The 20715-nt window shown below is 41.6% G+C and overlaps 1 protein-coding gene across 8 annotated transcripts in view; it reads right to left on the reverse strand.

Moving 5' to 3' along the window:
- Positions 1–20715, reverse strand: part of Ascc1 (activating signal cointegrator 1 complex subunit 1) — an 86129-nt gene that overhangs the window by 60016 nt on the left and 5398 nt on the right. For all 8 annotated transcript variants that reach the window (XM_060369502.1, XM_021643475.2, XM_021643476.2 and 5 more), the window contains exons 4-5: positions 18588–18685; positions 17354–17532 (exon numbers count right to left, since the gene is read on the reverse strand). In XM_060369502.1, the coding sequence (XP_060225485.1) occupies positions 17354–17532; positions 18588–18685 (277 nt within the window). The remainder of the gene's footprint in view (positions 1–17353; positions 17533–18587; positions 18686–20715) is intronic.

Raw genomic sequence — 20715 nt, forward strand, 5'->3', positions numbered from 1 at the left:
AGGAATTCTAGTTTAGAATCTGAAGTTCAATAATCAGATCCCTTGCCTAATAAGGCACATTTACCACACACAGCTTGTACCCCTGTCTTGGTTTGTCTCATTTTTGCCTTGGCAACAGTAGTTAATAGAGTATCCACTTTCTAGGTGTTAATGGAGATTGAGCTATTTTTGTATCTGATGAAGGAGTTTTATTATTCTACCATCAACCCAAATTGCCTCATTTAAAGCAGGTAATTTTAAGGAACAAACAGCTTTAAAACAGGGAGTGGTAGCATTGCCTGTACTGCTAGCACTCTCAGAATGCTGAGGCCATGAGTTTAAGGGCAGCCTGGGCTACATAGTAAAACTGTCTCAAAGTAAACTGTCAAGGCAAACTACGTGCAGGACTTGCTCCACCCAGTGTCCCAGCCCAGGGTGACACCTGCTACATTAGGAAAGGTATATAATGCTCCCTATGTGACTCCAGTATGCACAACTCCACTACAAATACAACTGTGGACTGTGTCCCTAGCAATAAGTCAGGCATCTCCTACAAACACTTGCAATCCCAACTCCAAGGGAGATGGAAACAGAAGGATTGTTGAAGTTTGCCTAGCAAAGATTCAAGCCCCAAGCTCAGGAAGAGATCTGTTTCAGAGCAGGAGGCAGAGAAGGATGCAAAAGGACACCTGATACCCTCTTTTGGACAGCACATGTTTATACACATGTGCACCCACCTACTTACCCACACATACACACACACACACACACACACACACACACACGCACACACTCCCACATATTCAATGATAATGATGTACAATTTCACTCACTGAGAAAAAGAGGAGCAGTGTGAGACCCACTCCTGACCACCCTGGCATTCTCACATTCAGGGCCTACATCCCACCACTGTTACTGCCGTGACTAAAGAAGTACTAGAAGAGAAAAGTCAAGATGAAAATCTGCACAGTTGCTTGCTAAACCAGCTCCCCAAAACCAGAACCAAGCCTGAAAAACCCCTGTACAGAATGAGAGAAGTTACCCAGAGGAAGAGTGGGAAGAGTGGATGCTAGCAAGACAGGAACAGGACTAGAGACAATGAAGATGCCAAAGCAGATCAGACACAAAAGGATAAAGGTGCCAGAAAACTGTGCATGCATGTGGGAAAGAGAGAGAACTGTACATCTGACTATTTTTATCAAGTTTTACAAAAATGCATAATTTTGTTTTACTTTTTTAAAGCTATGTTGTTTGCACATACAACATTTCATTATATTTGGGGGGGAAGGAGCATGTGTCACTAACAGAATGCCTCCCAGCTGGACTGATATTGAGAAAGCATCTCTGTTAGCTTTCAGACTTCCTGCTGGCTCCCAGAAGGATTCCCTGTCCCTGCCACGTGAAAGCAACTAGCAGACACCTTGTGGGAAGGAAAAATTCCAATTCACTTTTTTATGTCATCCCATCCATCTCCACTCCTTTAAAACCAGAGACACTATGGGTCTAGATAACCCAGAGTCGATTTGGCCAGTATGTCAGGCAGTCTGAACATGGCAGTGACATCAATGAGAAGGTGTCCCTCTAAGGAACAGTGGTTCCTTTCCTGGACTTTCGGACTGTTCTACTGTTGCCAGCTCTCATCACTGAAAGTCACAATCAGCTCATGAAAAGCTGCTAAATAACATCCTTAAAGTGAACTATCAACTCTCACTCTAACTTTCCCTATTTAGAACATCAGATAATAAAATTATAGATTTCATCCAGTGACTTTCTGATTTTCATAGTCCATGCTGTATAAATTGATGACATGACTACTCCATGGTATAGTTAAGGAAAGGGGTTTTTCTTTTTTCTTTTCTTGGAATCTCTGCTTTTATTTATTTAACTTTTCATGGTTTCTTTGTGAATTTCACATCATGTACCTCAATCCCATTTACCTCCCCATCCCTTCATATCCACCCTCTACCCTTGCAAACCACCCCCCCGAAAAAAATAAGAATTTTTTTTTTTTACAAAATGCATCTTATTGTGGAAGCTATGGTGTATCACAGCATGTCCCAGTGTTGTTCACACTGCTGGGCTTCAGACTTGGACAAGCAGCTGAAGGCAACCAAGGCAGGGCTGACTTCCAGGCTCTCCAGAATCCATCAGTCCCTACCTACTGCAGGATGTGGCTAACATATCCTCCCTTCTACCCTAAGCTCCCCAGCCCAGGGACGAAGCTTCTCCTTCCCCAGAGGCTCTTCACTATATAATCCAGACATTTTGGTGCTCTTTTCTCTTCCTTCTTTCTGAGTTTCCTCTCTCCTTCTTCCTGTGTTTCTTCTCTCTCTCTGCATTTCCTTTCCTCTCTCTCCTTCTCTCTGTACACACAAAGGCCAGTAAGCTGCTCCCAATAAATCTGCATTTATATATTTTAACTTGTCTTGAATTAGCTCATTTCAGCACCTCAAGCACATTTATCACACACATCTTTTTTAATTTTTTTTTAAATTACAGTTTATTCACTTTGTAGCCCAGCTGTAGCTCCTTCCCTCTTCCCCTCCCAACCCCATCCCTTATCTCCTCCCATGCCCCTGCCCAAGTCCACTGATTGGGGAGGTCCTCCTCCCCTTCCCTCTGACTCCAGCCTATCAGGTCTTATCAGGACTGGCTGCATTATCTTCCTCTATGTCATGGTAGCTCCCCTATCAGGGGGAGGTATCTTTACTTGCAAATGTTCACTACAATATATCATTGGTCTGGTTCAAAGCCATTTCTGCTACACTATCAACAATCCTCACAGTGACTCCTCTCAGATATCCTATTGCTACCCTGTGCCATGAGTTCATGGAGCTTTGGATCTGTAGGACTGGCCCCTTAATTCACTCTAGCAGTTCACAGATGAAGCAGATGGTGGGGTGGGCCAACTCAAAGCCCTGGATCTGGGCCTGGGTGGTAGCTGAGTTGGTCAGCCTGCCCATCTTTCTCACCCATACCATGACAGCAAGCTCTCCAGTACTGCCCCAGCTAGCTCAGCCAATGCCAAGCTGTCAAGAAGCAGGGCCACCTCTCCTGCTCTCATGACCTCAGGGCTTGCTTACTTTCGCTTTAGCCACTATGACCAGCTCTACTGTGCCGCCCAGGCAAGGTGCAGAGCCCACTTTCTTGAGTGCTGCAGCTGGTAAAGGGTGGGGCCAGCTCTCTTGCCTGCCACAGGTGGCTAGGGTGGTAGTGGAGGAGATCTCCAATGTCTTTTATTGTAGCTATGAGAGAAAGAGAAAAAACAGCCAGAGGCATCTGGAAGAGTCCAGAACAAAGAAAGTAGTAGACTAAGCATGACCAGCAGACTGGACCTGGCCAGGGCTATCTACGATAAAGGGGAGAACATAAGAGGATAGAGAATAGAGAATGCACAGTGAAAGAAGTAAGAGCAGAACATACACACACACACACAGAGATTGTGTTTAGGGGAGGGAAGAAGGGGAGAAAAGCTAGCATGGCCATTGAAATATGTAACAGGCACTTGTGAAATGGAGGGAGCCTAGAGGCGAGCATACACGTTGATATCCTGATAGGTGCCATAGTAGCCATATGTCCCTTCTGCCAGATGTAAGAGAAATTACTCTCTTACCCGTTTCACAAGTTCTTGAAGAATGCTGGCATTTACCTAACAGCCAGAAATCCTCCTATAAACTAGGTTGAGCTCATTAAACTTTTTTGTAGAATTCCAGGAACTGAAGTTTCCTCTGGAAACTCATACACGAAGAAGTTTGAAAGCTGTTGTAATTAGCCACTGACTTGCCCATGTCCTGAGTGAAAAAGCCCTGACTGCACTGATTTGGGGAGAAAAAAATGGAAGGAGGGAGGGAGGGAGGGAGGGAGGGAGGGAGGGAGGGAGGGAGGGAAGGAAGGAAGGAAGGAAGGAAGGAAGGAAGGAAGTCAGTCTCAGGGATGTTGACAGGTAATCCTCATGTCCTACCATAGTGTCAGACTGATTTCCATGATGATAGGGTACTGAGTTCCATGAGACTAGAATTGCTACACAGAGCCTCTGCCTGGAGGCTGTCAGCAGTACCACTGATTTCCTATATTGCCACCAAACTCTGGCTATATCAGTATATCATGTAGAATCTCTGATCATTAAAGATAAATATATTTTATAAAGTAAGAAGAATAAATGCAGCTGGGCCTGGTGGTACAGGCCTGTAATCCCATCCCTCTGGGAGGCAGTGGCATGTAGATCTCTGTGAGTTTGAGGCCAGCCTAGTCTACAAAGCAAATCCAGGACAGCCAAGGCTACACAGAGAAACCTGTCTCGAAAAGCCAAAACAAACAAAACAAACCCGCCAAAAAAAATACTAAATGCCAACTAAAACTATACTGAATACTACTTCTCATCTATCAACTGACAGCCCATGAGCACTTCCACATATTGCTAATAGAAATGAAAAATGTCCTATAATCCCAACACTTGGGAGGCAAAGACTGAAGGATTATGAGTTTAATGTCAGCCAGGATGCCCTGCCTCAAAAAAAAGAAAGAAAGAAAGAAAAAGAAAAGACCCATGGTTATAGACTGAATTGTGTCACCCTATGCCAAAGTGCACACTCCCAATGGAGAATGGGCCTCGAAGCAGATAAAGTGAACTCACATCATCAGGTGGTGCTCTAATCCTATGAAGCAGGGATCTTTACACAAAGAAAATTAATAATAACAATAAACAAGTATTCCTGTGCCCTGTGAGGACACAAAGAGGAAGTCATGTGCAATCTAGTAACTAGACTAGTGCCCAGAGTCTTTTGTCTTCTAGATTCTAGAACTGTAAGGAAATAAAAGTTCTCACTGGGTGTGGTGGCACACACCTGTAATCCAAGCACTTGGGGAGACAGAGGCAGGTAGGTTTTTGTAAGTTCGAAGCCAGCCTGGTCTACAAAGCGAGTTCAGGACAGCCAGAGCTACACAGAGAAACGCTGTCTCAAAAACAAACAAAAAGAAAAAAAAAAAAAAGGAAAGAAAAGAAAAGAAAGTTCTCAGTTCTCAGTCTGTTGTAGTCTGTGATACTAAACTAACAGAGTAATACACCCAATGATCCTATCTCTAGAAATGGATACTGAAGCCATATTTCTTCAATATATAAATACTGTGTATGACCTTAAACCATTACTGCAAAATACCTAAGTGTCCAGAATGAAAATTACATATGAACATATTAAACAAGAGGTGGTTTTCCAGATGTATTATTAAGTGAAAGGCAAAGGACAGAAGTTATATACTTTGCTACCATTTGTGCAAGAAAAATCAAAGATCATTTGCAAAGAAGTGCTAGGGATTTAACCCAGTTGGTAAAATGCCTGCCTGCCACAAACAAAGCCCTAGGTCTGAACTCCACCACCATCTGAATCACAATGTGTGGCTGGCCCATGTCCAGAATCCCAGTATTAACAGGTAGATGCAGGAGGATCAGGAATTCAAGGTCATCCTTGACTATTTAGCAAGCTCAAGACCAGTAATGGGGCACATGAGACCTTGTCTCAAAAACAACACACACACTCACACAGACACACACACAAACAGCTTTAAAAATAACAGATAAACTAGAGAACAATAGAACTAGTTTCCTACATGGGATGATGAAGAATAAACAAAAGAAATAATAAGTGTGAACATGTATACATGATTTCTTTGTTTTTGTTTTTGTTTTTGTTTTGTTCCAGGCTGGCCTGGAACTCAATATGTAGACCAGACTCCCTCATCAAGATCTACCTGTCTCTGCCTTCCAAGTGCTAGATTACAGGTATGCACCACCATACCTGGCATGACTCTGTATTAGTTTTGACTTTTGGAAGGATGTTGATGGCATACATATTTAAAAATAAATGAACAAGGATTTAAAAGGAAGGTTAAAAAAAAAACAAAAAACTAAAACTGGAGAAAACCTAAAGGGCCAGGGGTATAGCTTAGCAGCATAGGGTTCTTAACATGCACAAACGATAGTTTCTATCACAACACATACAGGGGGAGGAAGGGCAGGCTCAAATGAACCTAAACTAACGATTAGATATTTGATTTGGGTGGGTTTGGAGAAAGATTTGCAAACAAACCCTAAATTCTTATTTCTCTTGTCTTCTTATTTGAGACAGGGATTCATGATACACCCCAGGTTGCCTGAGACTATGCAGCCAGCATTCAGTAGTGTTGTTGTTGTCTATACCCCCACCCTTCCTCTGTCAAGCCCACAAGGATGGAAAATCTACCAGAGGCTAATACCTCTGAAATAGACAATAGAAATCGAAATCCTTTCCTTATTTTTTTAAAAAAAATTATCATTTATTATTTAAATTATCACACTCTGTGTGTATGTACACGTGCACAAATGTTCAAGCCACAGCACACATGTGTGAGCATCAGAGGGCAGCTCTTGGGAATCAGTTGTCTCTTTCCACCATGTGGATTCTAAGGATTGAACTCAGTCATCAAGCTCCGTAGCAAGTGCCCTTAACCACAGAGCCATCTCAACTGCCCCCATCACATGGTTTTTGTCAAGTATTTTGTGATAGCAACAGAAAAACTAACTAATCCACCTTACCTTACCTGTAAGAGACTACCACTTACCAGTTTGGGTTTACTTGCCAAGGAAACACTGAATACTGCAAAAATAAATGGGTGAAGTACAACAGAACACTAACAAAGCTTAAGGTTATATGACCTCAAGTCTTTAGATTTGAGTCATGAGGTGATAATACTGTCTTTGACTCTACTGGGAATTCATAAGTAACCTTACTGGGAAGTCTTTTAGTAAGTAGAGAAACTCAATTTCACACTGCTTAGCACTGCCATCTATCAAAAGAAAGAAAGAAAGAAAGAAAGGAAGGAAGGAAGGAAGGAAAGAAGGAAGGAAGGAAGGAAGGAAGGGAAAGAAAGAAAGATAAAGCAGCCATATCCCTTACAGAATTGTCTAGATTTAATATAAGATCAAACAATCTTTAAGACAATGGTATAAATCTCTAAGGCCATTGTTTCTGTTTGCTCAGAAGATATACTCCTACCTCAAGCCTGTTCGTTGAAACAAATCAAGACCAACATCAGGTTCTTTACTCCAGGGTTTAATTAAACTGGGCCCTGCTCCAAGCCTGCCATTATTTGGAGCTGGAACTGCTCTGCTCAATTGGGTTGGCCACCCAGGCTGGCGCCTGAAAGTTTTAATGCTATTGACCTTCCACCCAGGAGAGCCAAGCAGGGGGCCTAAATAACAGGAAAGTTCCCAGGCAGTTCTGTCTGGATGAAAATAAGCGTGCTTCTTTATGGAAAATTCACATCTCTAAGGCAGTCTCTTCACATGTTAAGTAGGGTCTCACAAAACAAACAGCACCCTTCATCAGAGAACTGTGTTTAAGCCTGAACCAGAGTTCAGAGCCCCCAGTGGTAGGTAGGCACAAGGTGCGCCATATAGCCTAACCACATCATCATCTCAGGATTCCATCCTAGCAACTGAACTTAAGGTCTCTCACATGCTAGACCAGCATTCAACCACTGAACAACATCCCAGCCCTTCTTTATTCTGAAACAGAATCTTGCTAAGTTACTCAGGCTGCCTTTTTACCCCACAGATAGCCCAGCAAGGCCCTATACCTGCCATCCTCCTGCCTCAGCACCCCAAGCAGCTCAGATGACAGGCATGTGGGTAGCCTCACAAGCCCAGGCCCATCTCAGGAAATGCTGGCAATGGAGCTCTAACACAGGCAAGCTTTGGGGAAAGGTCCACAAAGAGCACAATGGGTTAGCCCACCATTCTTTCTGCTTCCTTACCACTCACTGTGCAAGCCAAGCAGATGGGACCTTGCATAGGTTCATCTTGCCTGTGAACAGAAAGTAAGCCTCTCTTCAGACTCAAGCTGCAAGGCCATGCTCATTACACAGTTCCTAGGTTCCTAAGAAACAAACTCTGAAGGCTCTGACCGATGTGTTCTGTATAAACAGTAGATGCTGACTACCAGGGACAAGCTCCAGGAGTTACCACAACTTTCACCTTAGTCTGGAATACAGTCTCAGGTTCCAATTACATTCAGTTAACAGCCCACTGTTGCTATTCTAATCATTTCACTCAAAGCCCATAATAAGGACCTGCTAAGAAAACAGAGTTTGTGAAGGCCTCCCCAATTCACTTCCTGATATCCTAAGTAAACAAGAAGGAAATAAACATGAAGGCCTGACCTTCTGTTCCCTATATTTTATTATGGCAAAATCCCATAATAGCATTTCAGGGCAAATGATATCAACCTCATTAGCATATGAAGTTATTAAATAAGGCAGAGTGGTGAAAGTGTTTGGCTTTGCAATCAGACACTCCTAGATGTAAGTTCTAACTCAACAGTGCTTTGTCACTGAGCTGCTCTGAAATTCAGCTCATCATCTGTAAAACAGACATCTCTGAGTCAGGTCGATTCTGGAGATTAAACGAAATTTATACGAAGTCTCCGGTATACAGAAGCATGGCCTCCTCCTGGATTTTACATGACTAGGCAGCAGTACACAAACCATCTCTCCACTCCCTGTTCCAACAGCACTGGAAACTAAATTTGGTTCTGCTGAGTCATTTCCATTATTCTTTTAAAATGTTCAGAAAAACTGACTTTCATCTGAGAGCCTCTAAGTGTTATTAATGAAATACCTTAAGTTGTATAATTCTTCTGGCTTATAAAGTCTCTCTATTCAGACACAATGAGAAAGTATAGTGGTTCTTAGTAAGAAAGAGCAGTGAAGACTTGGCCTTCATACACCAGAGAATGCACTGTTTAGATTCTCACCTACTAAAGAGAAGAGCCTCTCCTCCTAAGGGAGGAAACACTTCGCTTCTGTGAAAGCCATGACAACAAGCTTATGTTCCTCAAACCTTAAGTGTGCCTCCAAAAGACCCTTCAGGGCATTAAAGAGCAACACTTCCAGAATGACATGGATTCTCAAAGGCAAACCCTGATGACCACAGTGCCAGTGCAACCAGACAGGCTTCTGCTCTGATTTTCCCACCCCCATACTCCCTTTAGCAGAGCTAGGGATGGAACCCAGTGCCTTGTCAACACTAGGCAAGCACTCTACCACTGAACTACACCCCCAGCCCCTCAGCAGCCACCTGACACCACCCTTCCCCTTATTTCAATTATTGCAAGTCCTGTTTGATGTAGTAAAGTTTAATAGCACGACCAGCTGACACTCAAGCGGCACAATCTCCATGCCATGGTCTACTCTAAAATTCTATGTGTCTTTCTACGTGACCTTAGCAAGCCTTCTCTGAGCCTTACAGAGCTTCTCCTCTTGGTGCTCACTGTACTGCTCTAATAGCTCTCCCAATTCAATACTATTTCTGGGCGAAGTCTACACGCCACCCCACATTCAGATGTAGAATCTTTAAGGAAAAAGTTCACTATTAGTATAAAGATTTACTATGTTGTTATGCCTATCCAGCATGTGGTAGGTGTTTAATAAAGTATATGAACTGAAAAACAACTTGTTCATAACTACTGCCCTCCATCCAAATAGTATAATATGTGAGTGCTGCAGTGCCTCTCTTCTTACTTTACCAACCAACATCTTCTTACAAGTGGACTATCTTCATTCTAATCATTTCTACTAATTTTCCAACTTCCCTAATATATAAAGAATTCTAAATTATATGTTAAAGTTATATATATATATGTATATATATATATATATATATATATATATATATATAGTTTTCTTCTTTAATGAATAATCCTACAAGAAAAAAAAAATAATCCTTCTGTGGGGAGTAGTAAAAGAACCCAAACCCAAGAGCTATTTCAGCCCAGTGTCAGTTTCACACAGTATAAAAATCATGTCTCTGCAACTACAACAATTCAAGTTCTCTAGGCAGCCTAAAAAACCCTGGTTGCTGCAGACAGATCTATAAGCCTTCAGAATGCTCTACCACACACAGTTTTTAATCACTGTTTTTCATTACTGATGTGTTTTCCACCAGGCTATGCTGTAAGATCAAGTGGAATTATAGTGGCATTACTAGCTATAGATGATTAGAGATACACAAGGTTGTAATCTGTAGAGAGTAAGACATTTATGAATCATAACATGAGCAAGAAAGACTGAAAAAATAAGGTGCCATTTACCTGCAGATCATATAGATGAAAACTGCCTTATCGATGTCTGTGAGCAGCTGAGTCCCACATTAAATACTTGGGTTTAGGGAGCTGAAGCACAGGGATGGTGGCAATAATGTCTATAGCCAAATAACATTTCTTATATAACTGATGAGTTCAAAGGAAGGTAATTTCAGGAAACACTTTGCTAAAGTAAATTTCATTTCCTTGGAGAGTGAAGGGTGAGGTCAAAGACAAGCATGCTATCAAACAAAGAGACAGAAGAGCCACTTATTTTAAAGGAAGAAGCTAAAGGACAAGTGATAAAGGGTCAGGATGGGGCTTCTGAAGCCCAGCATGGTGGCACACCTATAATCCCAAAACCACATGAGAGGCAGTGACAGAAGGATTACAACTTCATGATTATTCCCAGGTGTACATCAAGTTAAAGACCAGACTGAGCTACAAAGACCCTTGGAGTATGAATATATTTCGTAAGAGATCCCCTACTGGGATAATTACAGTAAAAACAAAGTCATATGGATGGGCTCTAACCTAATGTCTGGAGCCCATGTAAGAGATTAGGAGACAGAAACACACACAGGAAAGTCCATACCAGAAAAAAAATGGTCATTTGCAAACCAAGGAGATTGGTTCTGAAGAAACCAATCCCAGCAACTGACTTAGATTTCTAGGCTCCAGAATTTCAAGGAAATGAATTGGTGTCTATAAGCCCTCCAGGCATTGGTGCTTTGTTACCACAGCCCTCCATACTAATCTACAAATGTGAGCTTGACAATGTCAACAAACAAAAAACCAATTAGAGAGACAGTGAGTGACAGTATAGTGATAGTAATAGTGATAGTTAAAAGCTGAAACAAGCACAAAAAGAAAACCGCCATTTTTTAAAAGGCTATTTACAATACCATCATAGACAAGGAAAATTAAGGATAATTTTAACAAAAGTAGAAAAAGTAATGCCAGGCATGGTAATTCACACCTGCAACTAAGCACTTAGGAGGCTGTAATAGGAGGATCACTTCAAATTTAAGGCCAGCCTGGGTTATATAGTGAGCAGGCTAGCCTGGGCTATAAACAAGACCCTATCTCAAAAAGCAAGAAAGAAAGGAAGAAACAGAGGGATTTCACTTTCTTTTGCTTTATTATTTAACTTTTTATTGCTTTTTTGTGAATTTCCCATCATGTACCCCAATCTCCCTTCTCTCCTTATCCCTTCAACCCTGTCCTCTATCCTTGCAACCCCCCCCCAAAAAAAAGAAAAAAAAATCTTGTTGTGGAAGGGTATCCCACAGTATACCCTTTTGTCCACACTTCTTTGTTTGCAAATGTTCATTGCAATGAGTCATTGGGCTGATTCAAGGCCTCTGGCTTCTGCTACACTATCAATAATACTGGATCCTCACTGGGACTCCTCCCAGATATCCTGTTGTTGCCTTGTATCATAGAGATCCTGCTTTGGATCTGTAGAACAGTCCCTTCCACACACTCCAGTAATTCATAGATGGGGTAAACATTGGGGTGGGCCTCGGTGGTAGCTGAGTTGGTCAGCCCACCAGTTCTCTAGCACCTACACCACCAAACTGAGCTTCCAGCACTGCCCTGGCTAGGTCATCCAATGCCATGGCCAGCAAGAGACAGAGCCAGCTCTCCTGATGTCCCACTTTCCTGCTCTCAGAGCAGTTCACCTGCACCCACACTAACAGAGTCAGCTCTACTATGCTGCCCAGGTAAGGTGAGGGGCCTACTCTCCCCAGTGCTGCAGCTGACAAGATGCTGGGCCAGCTCTCCCACTCTCACTCCTTTGGGGTTGGCTCACCCTCGTCCCCATCACCAGGTCCAGTGAGGGTCCGCTCTCTCAAGTGCTGCATCTGATGAAGAGCAGCTCTCCCATTTGCCACAGGTGATAAGAGGCAAGGTGGAGGAGGGCATCTCCCCCTCACCCATGCTACCACACAGCAGATCAGTTGTGGGGCCAGCTTTCCCATGCTCCTGCCATCAGGTTTCCTTTGTTTTAAATAAAGGAATGCTGATACCACCCCTCCACATGGACCAGGTTGGCTTTAAACTCAGAGAACCACTGTCCCTGCTTCCCTAGTGCTGGGATTAAAGGCCTGGTTACCACACTGCTGATTTCATCCCTACCTCTTTTAATGATCTCTATCAGAGATCTCAGATGAACTTAAGAGAAACCAAAATAAAACCACAGGTCATCTCAGTGAACAGATAGATACACAGTCCTCATGCTTCCCCAGCAGAAGTCACCTGACCTGGGATCTCACTAGATTGACCCTAGACAATACCTGAGGGCTTTTAAAACACTGGCCTGTCATTCTAACACCAGAATGAAGCTCACTAGAAAACCTCTCCCACATAACAGAGATAATGACCCCTCACTTATTTCTTCCTTTTTGCTGTGCTCTTCCCCTGCTGCTCCCAGGAAATGGTTTAAAAACAGGAAGGAAGCTATATCAGTATAGAAAACAGTGGCAATACAAATGCTGACACAGAGATAGAACAATTGGAATTATCATATGTGCCACCTGGGATTGCAGAGTAGTACAAACACCCTAAAAACTGCTTGGTAACTTTTAAATTAAAAATAATTACTGAAAGAGAGAGAGACAGCGTATGGGGGGAGAGTGTGTGAGTGTGTGTGTGTGTGTGTGTGTGTGTGTGGTAGGTGGGTGGGTGTGAGTGAGGGGGCAGGTAAAAGGTGTGTATACATGCCACAGCACTCAGAAGACAACGCCACAGCACTCCTGTAGAGCACTCATGTAGAGGTCAGAAGACAACTTCGTGAACTCAGTTTTCTCCTCCTGGCTTACATGGGTTCCAGAAACCAAACTGAGGATGCCAGGCTTCTACAGCAAATGCTTTTACCCACTGAGCTATCTCTCCAGTCCTGGTAGTATTTTATAAAGTTAAACATATGCCTACAACACATACTAGCAATCCCACTCCTGCGAATTTAATGTAAGGAAATGAAATTTTATGTTTATGTAAAAACCTCTGCACAATTGTTCACAGCAATTTTATTCATAATTGCCAGAAATTAGAAAAGTCCTAATGGTGTTCTGTAACAAATGGATGAGTAAGCAAAACTGTAGTGCATCCATTAAGTGGAACCTAACTCAGAGGAATGAGGAGCGAACTGCTGATATACAACATGGATGAAGCTCGAGCATTGCCCTAAGTGAAAGAGGCCTGTGGCAACAGCCTATCAGCATGACTCCATGAAGACAACATTCTCAGGAAGACAAAAATTAATGGGAAACCCAGCTCTGAAGGAACTGCCTGTGGCCATGAGCCTGCTCTAGATTTGAACAGTGTGACAGTCACAGAAATCTATGCAGCTGTTAGAATCCATACAAATGTACACCCCAGAGTTAATTTCACTGTAAGATAATTTCTAATATACTATTTTTTTAAACTTCAAACTCTTAAGACCATCCACATTTAAAAAAAAAAAAAAAACTCCCAAGGTTCAGAAAACAAACAAACAAACAAAAAAAAAAAGAGCAGAGGAGAAAATTTTGAATGGCCAAAGTTCCAGGGCTGGAAAGATGGCTCAGCAATTAAGAACATTGGCTGTTCTCAGAGGACTCAGGTTCAATTCCCATCACCCATATGGTGTCTCACAGTGTCCAACAACTCCAGTTCCAGAGGACCCTTTCCCCTCTTCTGGCCTCCACAGGCACTGCACCATATACATGCAATTTTTAAAAGGTAATAAATCTTTAAAAAGAAAAGAGAAAGGTCCATAGGCAAACAGCAGTTCTGTACATAAATATCTAATGCACTCATTAGCTCACAGTAGCTGTGGCTGCTTGCACAGGAGAAGAGCAGAGAACATTCAGGCAGGGAGAGAGTGGAGGAGCTCCTTGCAAAGGCTGCCAGAGAGGAAGAGTCAGTTTTCTTTAGGAGTATGGTCTCCTCTTGGGGGGGGGGGGAGTCACCCACGTGGAGAAGAGAGGACAACTTGTGCAAGTCAGTTGTCTCCTTCTGCCATGTAACCCCAGCATTTGAGCTGGAGTTTGTCAGGCTGAACTCAAACACCTTTCCCCACCATCTCCCTCTCCAGCCTCTGGGAGATGTTTCAGCAAACTTGTTTGGGAAGATTAATGCTATCTGAGTTAAGTTACACCATCTGGTGTACAGAACAGATCTGGTATCTTTATAATCTTTATAGCTGTGCTTGTACCTTAGCTTGAAACAGCTGTTTAAACCATGACCTAAATGCAGAACCTGCAAGTGCTGAAAAGACAAGTAACTTGAAAATACTACAATCTAACAAAAATCTTCCCTGCACAGCATCCACTCTATGATGTGTACTACTGGGTTTCCTTTGAAACACACTTTGTAATGAAGAGTCTAGAAATAAAACTTGTGCCTCATTCATCCTTTAATAAGACAAAAATAATAAACAGAAGAAGAAGAACATCTAGAATTGACAAAACTGGAGAAAGAAGTCTAAAGAAAATTCTTTGGAGGACATAAATTTCTTGAAGACAATTTAGATAAATACAAGAAAATGACTCAAGCACATACTCCATTTCCAATTAAGAAAGAAACAAATCAGGACAGCATAATTACAGTAATGAAAAACAGAAAATGATTATGTTAAATCGAATACCAAATAGCATTAAAAAACTAAGTTATCTAAGACAAGTATGATGTCACATCCTGTCATCTCAGCTATACAAGAGGCTAAAGAAGGAGGACTGCTTGAACCCAGGAATTCCAGCCTAGGCAATACAGCAAAAGCCCCTATCACAGAAAAAAAAAAAAAAAAAAGGAGGGAGGAGTGTTGGGGGAATTGAGGGAGGGGAGGAAGAGCCCTGGCATAGGCCCAGTACTCAAGAGGCAGAGGCAGATCTGTGAGATCAAGGCCAGCCTGCTTTACAAAGAGAGTCCAGTTCAGCCAAGGCTACACAGAGAAATCCTGTCTCAAAACAAAAAACAAACCAAAAAAATTATATATATATAATTTTTATATTTTTTATATATAAAAATTATATAAAATATATAAAAATTATAAATATATAATTTTTTGGTTTGTTTTTATATATATAATTTTAATATATATATTTATATATTTTATATAATTTTTATATATTTTATATAATTATATATTATATATATATAATTTTTTTGGTATGTAACCATTCTAATATATATATTGTCCTGCCTACAATATATGCTGGGATAAGGTGGCACAGAAATTTTTGTGGGAATGGCCAACCAATGACAGGTCCAGCTTGAGACCCATGCCAAGAGGGAGAGACATTGCCTCTGGAAGAGGAAGGAAGAATTATAAACCTAAAGAGTGACCCAAGAAAACCAAAACCCAAGGACACCACAAGAAAACCCACAGAATTAACCAACCTGTGCTCACAGGGGCCTCAGAGCCTGAACTGACAACCAGGGAGCCTGCATAGGAACGACCGAGGCTCTCTCTATATATGTTACAATTGTGTAGCTTGGTCTTCTTGTGGACTCCTAACAATGAGAACAGAGGCTGTCTCTGACTCTTGTGCCTACTTTAATTAATAGGCCTTTCCTCCTACTGGGTTGCCTCATCCAACTTCAATATGAGGGGAGGTATCTAGTCTTACTACAACTTGGTATTCCATGGTTGACTGATATCTATGGGAGGTCTGCCATTTTCTGAAAAGAAATGGAAGAAGAGTGGATGAGGAGGCAGAGGGAAAGTGAGGGGAAGAGGCTGTGGGGAAAGGAAGGAGAGAAAACTGCTGTTGGGATAGAAGAAAGAAAAGAGAGAAAGAGAGCAAGAAGTAAAGGGAGGGAAAGAAGTCATTTCAAATATGTTATCTTACTTTAGTCATGACTATTGTAATTTCATATTTGATCTCCAAAGAACAGCTGAGAGATTGAGGGATTTGTCCCACACAATATTCATGATAGAATGCTGTTTCAAACAAAGCACAATATAAAATCATACATAGCCATCCTGGTCTAGTTTTTGTTTGTTTTTTGGACTGGGTCTCACTAAGCACTTCAGGCTAGCCTCAAACTCAAGCTCCTCCTTCTTTGGGTATCATGAGTGCTGGGGTTACAGCATGTTCTACACATGTGGTGGGAAAGCAACTACAGGGTCTGTAGCTGCTTCATGACCTTATTTGGTTTGCTTCCTAATTTTTGTTGTTGTCCTTTCTGTTTTTTAAAAAGTCTATTTATCCCAGACTGATCCTAAACTACAGAGTCTCTTGTCTTGCCTTGAAATGCCTCGATTGAAGGTGTGTACTACCATGCTGAGCTAAAGTCTGTTTATCTGTTATCCTAGTCACAAGAATTTCACTGCTATGTAACCATTCTAATGGTTAATTTATTTTATCTAAGTGTATGAGTGTGTGTGCCCTGCATGAGTACCTGGTTCCCACAGAGGCCAGAAGAGGACATTGCATCCCCTAGACTGGAGTTATAGACAGTTCTGAACTGCCATGTGGGTATTAGAAACTGAACCCAAGTCCTCTAGAAGTCAGTGCTCAAAACAGTGAGCCATCTCTCCAGCCTTAGAGTTCTATACACAAATTTATCTTTATCATGGTACTAACCCCAAATGAGCCACAACTGCCTGCATGAAGATAGAAGATCAGCAGATAATGGTACTTCCTTCATCCTCCCATTGAAAATGCATGGCATTAAATACTGTACATGTAGAAATGGCCTTTTATGCCAGGCACGGTGGTACAAATCTGTAATTCCAGTTCTTGGGAGGTGCTGGCAGGAGGAGCCAGAGTTCAAAATAATCCTCAGCTATAAAGCAACTCCAGTGCCAGAAGATCAATATTCTCTTCTGGTCTCTTCAGACAACAGGCAACAAACACATGGCACACAGATATACACGTGTAGGCAAAACTCACAAATACATAAAATAAAAATAACTGAAAATTAAAAAGAATAGAGAGGACCAAGGAGATGGTTCAGTAGGTAAAATGCTCACTGCACAAGTAAGGGGACCAGATTTCAGATTCCCAGGCCCCACATAAAAGCCAGGTGCTATGGCATACATCTCTATCTTTAGCATGGGAAGGACAGGTAGGGGGCCAGAGACAGGAGGACCCCAGGGCTAACATCAACCTGTGGCCTCTACATGGGTGGTTGTACCCCACACAAAATTAACAAAGAAATGTTCCATATCATATATAAAAACATATGGGCATATATGTCTATATTCCTATTTGAATTATGAACCATTTCTTACTTTAAAAAAAAAAGTTTTGATTTTGTTTTCTGCTTACCTTGGAACATGTCTCCAGCACTTCCTCCTGGAACTTTAGAAATCTTTCCTGAACTTCTACTTCATTAAGGAAAAAGGAAAGGAAGTGAGTGAAGGGCTGCCTCCTCCTGAATGTGTGCAGGAGGACATCAATCCGAGTTCGGGCTGAAACCACACCATTTCGATGCTGGCCAGTGATTACTGCAAGCAAGAGGGAAAAAAAAAACAGATTCAAGAGTCCACAAATACTAGACAGGCAGATGCCATCCAATATTGTCAACTCTAGGGGTCTAAAAGGACTCTGAGCATGAGAATGAAGCTGGGGGAGGGATAGGGACAGCAGCACCAAAGCAAAGAAAGCTGCTAGTGAGTTTAATAGAAGCAATGACCTCGAAAATAATGTATCTGGGGCTAGGAAGGTGGCTTGGCCCATAAAGTGCTGGCAGCACAAGCACTAAAACCTAAGTTTGGATCCCCAGAATCCACATAAAACCTGAGTGTGGAGAGCACATCTGTAACTCCAGTGCAGGGGATGGGGATGGGGAAGGAGGGGTGCAGTGAAGACAGAGGGGTCCTGGGGGCTTGCTGGCCAGCTAGGCTAGACAAATCAGCAAGTTCCAGTTTCAGTGAGAGAACAAAATTAACAAATAGATAAATAAGATGGAGAGCAACTGAGGAAGAAAGACACCTGATAACCTCTGGCTTCCACACACACAGATGTGCAGATGCATACATACCCACAGGAACACATGCACAACACACACACACTCTCACACACAGAGCCTTTAACAGACATACTTTCACACACAGAGAACCTTTAACAAACACTCACTCACATAAATACTTAAGTATCTTAGACACAAGTGGTAGCAAATGCCTCCAATCCTAGCACTTGCGAAATGGAGACAAAAAGATCAGGAGTTGAAGACCAGCCTCATTTACATAGTAAAATTTAAGGCCAACCTGGGCTATATGACACACTATCTAAAAAAAGGGGTGGAGGTTGGAAGTAAGAAGTGAGTTGGCTCAATAGATAAAGGCACTTCAAACCTGACAATCTTTGATAAATACCCAGAACATACATACTGGAAAGAGAGAGCCAACTCCAGTATATTGTCCTCTGACCTCCATGTTACAGTACTATGACCCACACACAGACACAGACACACACACACAAAATAAATGTAATTTAAAACAATTTAAAGGTTGGGTATGTTTCTGTACATCTATAAAAAATAAAGAGAAGTAAGTCTCACCAATCTCTCCTTCTTGTCCAGGTTTAGGAATGCTAATAGATGTTTTAGTCTCCACCTCTATTTTCTTCTTGGTATCCCCTCTCTTTCCAACTATGTGCCTATAATTTAAAAAAAAAAAAAAAATATATATATATATATATATATATATATATATATATACGTTTTAAGTTCCATGTGGCCAGAGATATTCCCAATTAGGACAACATTTCAGTAGATGTTCAATATAAATAGAGAAATACAAGTCACTAAGCTTTATAGAACATGCTTTCCTCACTCACAGGAAAAATGATGCCATCACTGATTCAACGTGCAAACAGAATTTCCCATGCCTGGCACCTGTCTACTTCTCAAATCAGATTCAAAATCTGGGGCTGCAGTGCAACCAGAGAAAGCAGACACAGTCTCAAATAGTGCTTTCAGCTACCGATGGATCTACAGTTTAAAGTAGAAGTTTGCTCACTTTGGAGAAAAAAAAAATAACTATAAGTTAATTTTATAAGTTAAAATTAACTATAAGTTAATCAAGGGACTAACCTTGATTGTTTTGTTGGGGGTTGTTCTGATGCTATCCCTCAAGATCTGGTTAAAACTATCCTTGTTGTGTAAACCTGCCTATGTCATTATATCTGATTGGTTGATTAAACTACCTTTACCTGGGCAAGGGATAATGGGATAGGCGTGGCTAGGGTTCCTGGGCTTCAGGTTCAAGAGAATCATGGGAAACAGACTGGAAGAGAGGAAGAAGGACGACACCAGGATGGATTAGCATGAAGAAACCATGTGGAAGCTACCTATAATGGCATAAAACGGCCCAGATGTAGAATACAAGCAAGTCAAATGTGATTATGGATTGAAGGTAGACCAAATGAGGAGGATTGAGGTGGATGGCATTGGATGGGGGCTGGGAGACAGATAATAAGGTAGGTAAACAGCATAGGTAGGAGTATCTGCTAGTCTAAGATAAATAAGGCAATTATAAAATCTAACAGGTGTCTGTGCCTCATTATTTGTGATAGGTTAAATAATACCACCATAATAATCTCAGGACTAATAATAAACAATATATAACCCAACAGCTCACTTATTTTTTATTTATTACAACATTGTTTAAATAAGGGTGTCCTAGTTACTGTTCTATTGCTATGAAGATTCTATGACCAAGGCAACTTATACAAGAAAGCATTGAATTGAGGGTTTGCTCAAAGTTTCAGAGGGTTAGTCCATGACCACCATGGTGTGGAGCATGGCAGCAAGCAAGCAGGCATGGCACTGTCAGCAGTAGCTGAGGGCTCACATCTTATCTACAACTATGAGGTAGAGAGTAAGTGAGACTGGGCCCAGTGTGGGCTTTTGAAATCTCAAAGCCCACCCTGAATGACTATACTCCTTGAACAAGGCCATACCTCCTAATCTTTCCTAAACAATCCACCAACTGTGAACCAAACATTCAAATATATAAGCCTATGGAGACCATTCTCTGTCAACCACAAAGGGTAAAGAGCTTAGAAAAGAGGTCAGGAGTTACCATTCAGATGGTTTGTAATGCACAAAAAGAGCCATGTTTGCTAATCTGGATTCAGTATTTAGGAGGCTAAGGAAGATCAGTAAGTTCACGACTATTCTAGAATACAGGGAGAGAGGGGGAAAAAGCTTGTCTCAAAAACAGGAAGAAGAAAAAGGGTACCAGAAGCAAGCATGTGACCCTCAAATTAAGCACAGCACATATTAATGTTTTGTCTGGGAGATTTCACTACAGATATAATATATATTATAATATTATATTAATACTACACACATTGTTACTGTATTTGTATGTGTGCAGGTTCTAAAATACTAAAAATCTGATGACTCACAGCAATCAGAGTGGAGCCAACTTTTGACCTCCCCCTGAAGAATGGACAAACTAATACACCCCCTGCCCTTCCCTCCCAGCTTTCACCTACCCCATTTCAGCCATTCACTACCAATTCCTTGTCTGGGCCTCAAGTATAAATAATACTAACAATCAAGGTTATCTTTTGGAACCTACAGTATTAGAAGTACTAATTGGATGAGTCTACTGGATCCTAGGAGGGTTTCTGAATCTATAAAGCACTAAGAAACCATCACAGGATGATAAAGCTAACAG

The sequence above is a fragment of the Meriones unguiculatus genome, chromosome 16 (genome assembly GCF_030254825.1).
Source record: "Meriones unguiculatus strain TT.TT164.6M chromosome 16, Bangor_MerUng_6.1, whole genome shotgun sequence".
NCBI classification, from domain to species: domain Eukaryota; kingdom Metazoa; phylum Chordata; class Mammalia; order Rodentia; family Muridae; genus Meriones; species Meriones unguiculatus.